The sequence below is a fragment of the Oncorhynchus gorbuscha genome, unplaced genomic scaffold (assembly GCF_021184085.1).
Source record: "Oncorhynchus gorbuscha isolate QuinsamMale2020 ecotype Even-year unplaced genomic scaffold, OgorEven_v1.0 Un_scaffold_3:::fragment_4:::debris, whole genome shotgun sequence".
Lineage (NCBI taxonomy): Eukaryota > Metazoa > Chordata > Actinopteri > Salmoniformes > Salmonidae > Oncorhynchus > Oncorhynchus gorbuscha.
The window spans coordinates 138,122-148,259 of NW_025745163.1; the positions used below are offsets into that span (position 1 = coordinate 138,122).

Genomic DNA, 10,138 nt, shown 5'->3' on the forward strand with positions numbered 1-10,138 from the left:
ATACTCTCTCGTAATAACCTTAACAGTAGCTGATTTGGTTCTGGGTGCTGAGGTTATGTACTGACTAGCCAGTTGGAGTATAGCGAGTATTCCCTATATAGTCTCTGTCTGTACCTGTGTGCTGGCTTCCTGGTAAGAGCGGAAGGGCCCATTGAACATGAAGATGCCATTGCTGTAGAGCCGTAGTGGAATGAGGTGCTGCTGGGCCAGCTGTGCCCCTCTGGACGTGACCCTGACGTAGGACTCTCCCTCCCCAGCCAGGATGTTCAACTGCTGGATGTTCTGGAGCACCAGGTCAAAGTTTATCTGGAAGTTCCTCCTGGCCACAGAGGTCTCTGCAAAGGACAGGCCACCATAATAAGTGAATGCATAATTAAGATTTTCTGTTTGAAAATCATCCAGGCATCACATGAGCACAGCTCGTGAAACTTTAACTGGTGCATTGAAACAATGGCAGCTCCTTTGTACTGTTGGAAATTACCATTTGAAGATGTGATTCGATTAGGTTTTTACTTGGCTGCCTGTTAAGGAGGGTGTACTGTTACAGCATGTTCAGATAGAAATTATCACGTAGAAAGAATATGACTGCCTGTCAGATAGAATAGGGAATCTTAGCAGCTCTATTAATTATATTTCTATCTGCAGCATAAGGCTCAACACTTAATAACTCCCTGGTTCCTTTACCTGGTTGCCACACCCCTCTCTCGGAGCTCTGGGTCTGCTCAGCTTCCTCTACTTCCTGTTGACTGGCTGTGTCACGCTCCTCTCGGCTCCCCACCCAGATCATACCGTAGTCGTTCAGAAACCGCTGAGTGGGGAAAAACCCACTGTGAGTTTAAAGAAAAGTTTGCCGTGACATCAGTTAAAGAGGTGAACTAAACAATTTAGAACAGACTTAGAGATGACTGTGGTCCATCTATGTCTGTGCAATGTACCAAACTGTTCGCTGAGGACCAAAAAAAACATTGCTCTGTTGTATTACCATGGCGATGATGATCTTACCTCCATCTCCGATACCTGGCCCTGAAGCCTGTGGCATGTTTTTATGAGATCATCCTCTCTGCTCCTATCACTGTTTTTCTCTAAAAATCACAGAAACAGAATGGTTTTGGTTAACCAAACATAACTTGTTCCATACTCTTAATATCTTTTATTTTCACATAACAGAGATGAGGGCGGTGACGGAAGTAGAGAACACTGTATAGGCCTACATGGGGCTGTATTTCTATAAATACATGAATACTAGGCCTACATGGGGCTGTATTTCTAAAAATACATGACTACTAGGCCTACATGGGGCTGTATTTCTATAAATACATGAATACTAGGCCTACATGGGGCTGTATTTCTATAAATGCATGAATACTAGGCCTACATGGGGCTGTATTTCTATAAATACATTAATACTTGGCCTACATGGGGCTGTATTTCTATAAATACATGAATACTAGGCCTACATGGGGCTGTATTTCTAAAAATACATGACTACTAGGCCTACATGGGGCTGTATTCCTATAAATACATGAATACTAGGCCTACATGGGGCTGTATTTCTATAAATGCATGAATACTAGGCCTACATGGGGCTGTATTTCTATAAATACATTAATACTTGGCCTACATGGGGCTGTATTTCTATAAATACATGAATACTAGGCCTACATGGGGCTGTATTTCTATAAATACATGAATACTAGGCCTACATGGGGCTGTATTCCTATAAATACATGAATACTAGGCCTACATGGGGCTGTATTCCTATAAATACATGAATACTTGGCCTACATGGGGCTGTATTCCTATAAATACATGAATACTAGGCCTACATGGGGCTGTATTCCTATTAATACATGAATACTAGGCCTACATGGGGCTGTATTCCTATAAATACATGAATACTAGGCCTACATGGGGCTGTATTTCAATTAATACATGAATACTAGGCCTACATGGGGCTGTATTCCTATAAATACATGAATACTAGGCCTACATGGGGCTGTATTCCTATAAATACATGAATAATTGGCCTACATGGGGCTGTATTCCTATAAATACATGAATACTAGGCCTACATGGGGCTGTATTCCTATAAATACATGAATACTTGGCCTACATGGGGCTGTATTCCTATAAATACATGACTACTAGGCCTACATGGGGCTGTATTCCTATAAATACATGCATACTAGGCCTACATGGGGCTGTATTCCTATAAATACATGAATACTAGGCCTACATGGGGCTGTATTCCTATTAATATATGAATACTAGGCCTACATGGGGCTGTATTCCTATAAAACATGAATACTAGGCCTACATGGGGCTGTATTCCTATTAATACATGAATACTAGGCCTACATAGGGCTGTATTCCTATTAATACATGAATACTAGGCCTACATGGGGCTGTATTCCTATAAATACATGAATACTAGGCCTACATGGGGCTGTATTTCAATTAATACATGAATGCTAGGCCTACATGGGGCTGTATTTCAATTAATACATGAATGCTAGGCCTACATGAGGCTGTATTCCTATAAATACATGAATACTAGGCCTACATGGGGCTGTATTCCTATTAATATATGAATACTAGGCCTACATGGGGCTGTATTCCTATAAATACATGAATACTAGGCCTACATGAGGCTGTATTCCTATAAATACATTAATACTAGGCCTACATGGGGCTGTATTCCTATTAATATATGAATACTAGGCCTACATGGGGCTGTATTCCTATAAATACATGACTACTAGGCCTACATGGGGCTGTATTCCTATAAATACATGCATACTAGGCCTACATGGGGCTGTATTCCTATAAATACATGAATACTAGGCCTACATGGGGCTGTATTCCTATTAATATATGAATACTAGGCCTACATGGGGCTGTATTCCTATAAAACATGAATACTAGGCCTACATGGGGCTGTATTCCTATTAATACATGAATACTAGGCCTACATAGGGCTGTATTCCTATTAATACATGAATACTAGGCCTACATGGGGCTGTATTCCTATAAATACATGAATACTAGGCCTACATGGGGCTGTATTTCAATTAATACATGAATGCTAGGCCTACATGGGGCTGTATTTCAATTAATACATGAATGCTAGGCCTACATGAGGCTGTATTTCTATAAATACATTAATACTAGGCCTACATGGGGCTGTATTCCTATTAATATATGAATACTAGGCCTACATGGGGCTGTATTCCTATAAATACATGAATACTAGGCCTACGTGGGGCTGTATTCCTATAAATACATGAATACTAGGCCTACATGTGTTGTGACTGGAACTCTGTGGTTCCAGAACTGTATGATATATATGATAGGCTGAAATAACTACCTGTTGACTTCTGAAGAAGCTTAATTTTCTCCTCCAGAGCTGTAATTATTTTCTCCTTCAAATAGAAAATAACAAAATAAGCATTGATATGTTGTCAAGTCAAGAGCTTGGTCTGTACATATATCAATATTTGTGCATGTACTTCATGCATAGAATACTAGCCGGATGTGTATAGACTACTGCTGTTTTTAGTATCCGTTTTCAGAGTTGGGGAAGCTACTCTGAAAATATAGTTTACCAAGCTACCAATTACTTCAAACTGGAAGAAGTTGAGCAACAGTAAAGCTACCCTTAAGATAAATATAGTTTGTTTAACTGAAGCTACTTTGAAAAAGTAGTTCACTACATCAAAACTGCCTTGTAAAAAAGTATTATATCTAAGTCTGAAAAGTCATATAAATGTACTGGGTTGAAAAATATATACAGTGCATTCGGAAAGTATTCAGACCCCATGACTTTTTCCACATTTTGTTACGTTACAGCCTTATTATAAAATTTATTAAATTGCTTTTTCCCCCCTCAATCTACACACAATACCCAATAAAGACAAAGCAAACTTGTAGCAAATGTATTAAAAACATGTAACTGAAATATCACATTTACATAAGTATTCAGACCCTTTACTCAGTACTTTGTTGAAGCACATTTGGCAGCGATTGCAGCCTTGAGTCTTCTTGCGTATGACGCTACAAACTTGGCATACCTGTTTTTGGAGAGTTTCTCCCATTCTTCTCTGTAGATCCTCTCAAGCTCTGTCAGGTTGGATGGGGAAGGTTGCTGCACAGCTATTTTCAGGTTTCTCCAGAGATGTTCGATTGGGTTCAAGTTTGGGCTCTGGCTGGGCCACTCAAGGACATTCAGAGACTTGTCCCGAAGCCACTCCTGCGATGTCTTGGCTGTGTGCTTAGGGTTTTTGTCCTGTTAGAAGGTGAACCATTGACCCAGTCTGATGTCCTGAGCCCTCACAGTCCTGAGTGCCCACAGCATGATGCTGCCACCATCATGCTTCACCGTAGGAATGGTGCCAGGTTTCCTCCATACGTGACGCTTGGAATTCAGGCCAAAGAGTTCCATCTTGGATTCATCAGACCAGAGAACCTTGTTTCTCATGGTCTGAGAGTCCTTTAGGTGCCTTTTGGCAAACTTCAAACGGCTGTCATGTGCCTTTGACTGAGGAGTGGCTTCCGTCTGGCCACTCTACTATAAAGGCCTGATTGGTGGAGTGTTGCAGAGATAGTTGTCCTTCTGGAAGGTTCTTCCATCTCCATGGAGGAAATCTGGAGCTCTGTCAGAGTTCTCATCGGGTTCTTGGTCACCTCCCTGACCAACGCCCTTCTCCCCAGATTGCTCAGTTTGGCCAGGCCAGAGGTGGACTCCACTCAAGTTGTAGAAACATTTCAAGGATGATCAATGGAAACAGGATGCACCTGACCTCAACTCATAGCAAAGGGTTTGAATACTTATGCAAACATTTTTTTTTTAACGTTTTTGCTTTGTCATTATGTAGAGTGATGAGAAAAAACAACAACAATTTAATCAATTTTAGAATAAGGCTGTAAAGTAACAAAATGTGGAAAAAGTCAAGGGCTCTGAATACTTTCTGAATGCACTAGAATTGCAGTAGTTAGCTACACTGTTACATGGGTGGCTTCCATTGTTAGAGTGGCGGCAGGTAGCCTAGTCGTTAGAGCGTTGGGCCAGTAACAACTTTGGAAAATATGATGCTGTTTGAGTAGGTCTCTTATTACCTCATCATACAAACTATAATAGGTATCTTGCCAATCAAAATATGAGAAGCCTCTTATAGCACACACGTATAGTATAAGTATAACTATAGTATAAGTCTATTGTCATGCAAACTACAAGGAACAAAGGTCCAACACAGAATACTGATGCAACATTCACACATTTGGCAGATTTCTTGTTTTTGTTTTTGTTTAGAAAACCTTTATTGCCACCATTTAGCTACTGTTCAGACATACTGATACTTGTGTATGTATGTATGATACTTGTGTGACAGGCATCCTGTACGTGCAACTTCATCAGCATTCGGTGGTTGAGCTTTCCTTTAAAATGCATGCTTCTGATTGGTTGTTGCGGAGGATCACAGAGGTTGATGTGGTTGAGGTCGATTTCAGATCTAACCAAAACGCTGTCTCGCTGGAGGTGTTCACAGAAGCGTTGTTACCGTTTTTTTTTTTTTTTCATTGGTTGCACTGGAAGTCGCTCTGGATAAGTGTGTGCTAAATACCTCAAATGTAATGTACAATGTAATTTCTTTGTCTGAACGTGTGTGGTACTTGGCTCACCTTGTGGTCAATGTCCAGGGCTTGGGTCTTCACCTTGGTCTCCAGCAGGGTCAGCCTCTGCATCATAGAGGACATCAGCTCAAAATCACTAGGGGGTGCACCTGTAGGGTTCAGTCAGAGTTCACTAGATCAGGAAGCGTAATACCTGTATAATAAAGGCTACTGCATGACACTCGGCAGACGTTTTTCCCCCCAAAGTGTCTTAAGGTACAATGACGCATACATTTCTTACTGATTCTGAGAACACTCTGTTTCAATGTTACTGTACATTATCAGAAACCCAAACGGGCTTTTTGGAAACCCACATTTGTGACCACAGTGCTGTATTAGGAAAATCAGACACATTATGTTGTGGTCAATGCACACCACATACTGATCTAACAACCATGCATGAGATTTCCAGTGTTGTCGAAATGTGACGTGACGTTGGTAGTGAATATTTCAGCACAGGGCGAGTTGTAAGGACATCAAACAAACATACAACGACTGTTGCTTTTCCTTTGTTTGTCTTTTGATTTGGAAGGACAGGCACTATCAGTGGCTTGAGCCTGAGGCGCAGGGTGATTCAAAGCAGATACATCATTCAGCAGAGTAGCTTCGTATTCTAAAGGAAAGAAAAGACAAGAACACAACCAGAATGACCCCAGGTTTTTTAAAGAGCTGTATTCAGAGGCAGTATATGTTTCAAATCATTGGATATCTCATAGTTAGACTAAGGCATGGTTCCCCAACTGACGGCCCGCGTGGGTGATTTTATTTGACCATTCAAGTTTTATGAGCAAAAAAGAATACTAAACTGATATTTATTTTGAAATGTTTTGTTGTTAGTCGTAAAAGACTGTAAAAACACCAGCAAATCAGCTCCAAGTTATTTTGATTTTGGAAATCTGTTCCAAAGTATTCCCATGCACAATAGAGAGATACAGTATGTGATCGTATACCAACCTAAGCGAGGTTTGAAATTATGATGATTTAGTAAAATATTATATCTTCTTGTGGTCAATTTGCAGTCTACAAATGATTTGTAATTATGTTCTGCCTCCTGGCCAACTGCTCAAGAAAAATATCGTCTTTGAAAGACCTTAATCCCATACCTGAAAATGGATTCTCCTTGAAAGGCACTCTTCTCCTATTTGAGAAAAATGAGCAATCATCAGTAATGTAAATGAACATGGAAATCCATCTAATTTCAATACTTATTGTCTAGGAAAAGATCCACTTTGGTTTCTCTTGAACATACCCTTGCTGGTTCATGGGCCCGGGAAGAGGCACTCGTCGGTTTTTCCTCAACATTGAAAGTGGTGAGCTCATCTCCTTACGTTCATAAAACACTTGGGGTCGATAGGATGCACAAATGGCTAGCAGACTAGTGTAGAGTTAATTTTGTGATTCAACAAACCCTAACCCTAACAAAAAAACTATATTTATGAGCACCTTGTACTGAACAAGACTGGTTACTCGCATCAATGCCTCTGTCTCGTCGTTTAATATTCAAACACCTGGTTGACATTGACATGGTTGACATGCAAGCACATAGCAGCTAAAAACGCAAAATAAATGTCCTGAAAGTGTACACTTGGTTCAGTTAATAGGCTTAATAAACGAAATAAACTTTTATTTGTCATGCTAGGAATGTATGAATTACTTACAAGTGAATGACTCTAGATTCTGTAGGTTGGAATATTGTGCTTGCTCTTCTTTTACATCTAGAGGATTGTTTGGAGTTCGTTGCCATTGGTAACGTGGATCGTGACATTTCATTGGCTCGTTGCTGGTTCCAGAATTAAATACACCCTCCTTCACACCGTGAAGAACCAGCCAAAGTGATACATTGTTATTCAAAGTATGACATTGTGATCATCCATCGACAAAACATTGATATAAATGGAATGATGTACCCAAACACTTGTCTACTTTTGTTTCAAAAGTGGTCACACACCTAGCCCTACATCAGAACACATACCATGCATGCTATACAAACATAACAATACAATGCATTAAATAGGCTATTGGCATATATGGAGAGAAAAAATGAAGAATACAAATATACCCACTACATTTACATTTACATTTAAGTCATTTAGCAGACGCTCTTATCCAGAGCGACTTACTAGTGCCAAATATCAAAACAATTACTTGTAGGCCTTATTAAAGTTCATTTACACTGCTCATGACTGTAAAACAGATCTCTGTACTTGTGCCCATGCAGTCATGGTGCACACACCCCTTTCAGACCCTTCCTCTTCTAGTTGAAATAAACACAGATACACTTTTGCTGTTCAAAGACTCAACCTTCTTCAACATTAACGAAGCTCTGGTCTGTGCTGTCTTCATCCTGCTGGTGCTGTCTGTGTTCACAGAGGCCAAGGTGAGGCATCCTTCAACCACAGAGGCCAAGGTGAGGCATCCTTCAACCACAGAGGCCACGGTGAGGGATCCTTCAACCACAGAGGACAAGGTGAGGCATCCTTCAACCACAGAGGCCACGGTGAGGCATCCTTCAACCACAGAGGCCAAGGTGAGGCATCCTTCAACCACAGAGGTCAAGGTGAGGCATCCTTCAACCACAGAGATCAAGGTAAGAACCAAAATATCACTATTAGTAAAGTATTAAGTAGAGATTAGCCATATGGATTGTAGAGTTCAGCAATGTAGAGGTCAGAAGTTGTATACATATCATCAATAGCACTTACCTGTGATGATTCGTTTCCAGGTATTGTGTTAACGTTTAAGCAACAGCCTAAATATTTGTGAAACAAATTGATTGAGCTAATGTGTCTATAGGCCTACCTGCATTAAGGGTTGTTCTTGAAATGCAGTGTCATTTGAGCGTTGCCTTTTGGAAAAAAATTACTTCATTTATTTATTTATTTTTTATTTAAAAAATGTATTGGGTACATCTTCCCATTCTAATTGAACTAATATGGTAGCTTAATGCCTTTTAATAATGTTTTACTATTATGATAACATCGTTTCACCAGCAGGAGTAGTTACACCAATGATGGTAACTCCAATGACAACATTTTGGTAATTGAGGATTTTCTTAAATGGAGGAAACAGGTGCTCGAATCTAAGGCCATGAACCCTTTTAAAAACAATTTACTAAACTGTTTTTGTGTCATAATTTTGTAATTTCCCTACCTTTAAAAAGTGTAACACAAATTACACTCTTTAGACACACCAAATGATCAATGGAATCCTCAAATGTATGAGACACTAAAAGGGTGTGATTAACTTATAATGGTTTTTAATATAGACCTTCCCAGTGCAATGGTTTGCAACTGGAGGGAATGGAAGGTCCTTGTATATCTTTGTAATGAGTGATTTTCAAGGTTGTTACACCAATAGGATAAAACTTAGGGACACATATTATATTTGTAAAAATAATAGTTATTTTAATAGCCTGTTGAGCTATACAATATGTGTAATACTTTTGTTGACTTTATAGAATTCAAAAATAATACATAGATTGATAGCTTTAAATCCCCCCAAAACATGTCACTACAGTTGTACTGGGTCACTACTGATACAAGCCAATTTGCTTGGCCTAAGTACTTTAAACAATGCCTAAACATAACGTTTTGCAGTATAAAGCACTTGCAGTATGTTTTATGACTGATAAACAGTTAATGTATGATGGGTAACTATTTGTAATTGTGAAGTGTTTTTCGTGGATGTAAATGCCACCGCAATTCAAGAACAACCCATAAAGGGTTCTTCGGCTGTCCAAGAGAACCCTTTTTGGTTCTAGGTAGAATCACCAAAGGGTTCTTCAAAGGTTATACGATGGTTAGTTGGGTAAGTTGGGTTCTACATCTGATCTTCATAGAGCCAAAAAAGGGTTATCATACAGGGACAGCAGAGGAAGCTTTTGTGGTTCTAGGTAGCCCCTTTTGTCATGTATTGTCATATATTGTCATGTCCTGTCCCTGTGCTTTCTCTTCTATTCGTTTCCCCCTGCTGGTCTTATTAGGTTTCTTTCCCTCTCTCTTTTCCCTGGGCAGAATACGCTCACAACTCGCTTCCTTCGTCTGCGACCGGGCTATCTCCTTTTCAGAGTAGCCTTGGGTACCAGCCCCCTCTGTTCTCGTCCCAGCTCGCCGAGTCCAGCGTTCCCTCCGCTCAGGCTTTTGTCCAACGTTGTGAGCGCACCTGGAGGAGGGTCAGGTCTGCACTTTGCCGTTATAGGGCGCAGACTGTGAGAGCCGCCAATAAGCATAGGACTAAGAGTCCTAGGTATTGTCGCGGTCAGAGAGTATGACTTTCCACTCGTAACCTTCCCCTTACGACAGCTTCTCGCAAGTTGACCCCGCGGTTCATTGGTCCATTCCGTATTTCTCAGGTCGTTAATCCTGTCGCAGTGCGACTTCTTCTTCCGCGACATCTTCGTCGTGTCCACCCAGTCTTCCATGTCTCCTGTGTCAAGCCTTTTCTTCGCGCCCCCGTTCGTCTCCCCCCCCCC

General features: G+C 40.5%; 1 protein-coding gene across 3 annotated transcripts in view; it reads right to left on the reverse strand.

The window, feature by feature from the left end:
* ubxn11 (UBX domain protein 11) overlaps window positions 1-9,626 on the reverse strand; it is a 19,067-nt gene extending 9,441 nt beyond the window's left edge. The window contains exons 1-9 of one of the 3 annotated variants that reach the window (XM_046332934.1): window positions 7,969-9,626; window positions 6,917-7,473; window positions 6,771-6,805; window positions 6,158-6,280; window positions 5,677-5,777; window positions 3,368-3,422; window positions 1,003-1,082; window positions 685-808; window positions 115-335 (exon numbers count right to left, since the gene is read on the reverse strand). In XM_046332934.1, the coding sequence (XP_046188890.1) occupies window positions 115-335; window positions 685-808; window positions 1,003-1,082; window positions 3,368-3,422; window positions 5,677-5,777; window positions 6,158-6,280; window positions 6,771-6,805; window positions 6,917-6,987 (810 nt within the window). In that variant the 5' untranslated portion in view covers window positions 6,988-7,473; window positions 7,969-9,626. Of the gene's footprint in view, window positions 1-114; window positions 336-684; window positions 809-1,002; window positions 1,083-3,367; window positions 3,423-5,676; window positions 5,778-6,157; window positions 6,281-6,770; window positions 6,806-6,916 lie in introns of all 3 variants that reach the window. The other 2 variants (XM_046332935.1, XM_046332936.1) reach the window with 2 other exon arrangements.
* Between the last annotated feature and the right edge of the window lie 512 nt (window positions 9,627-10,138).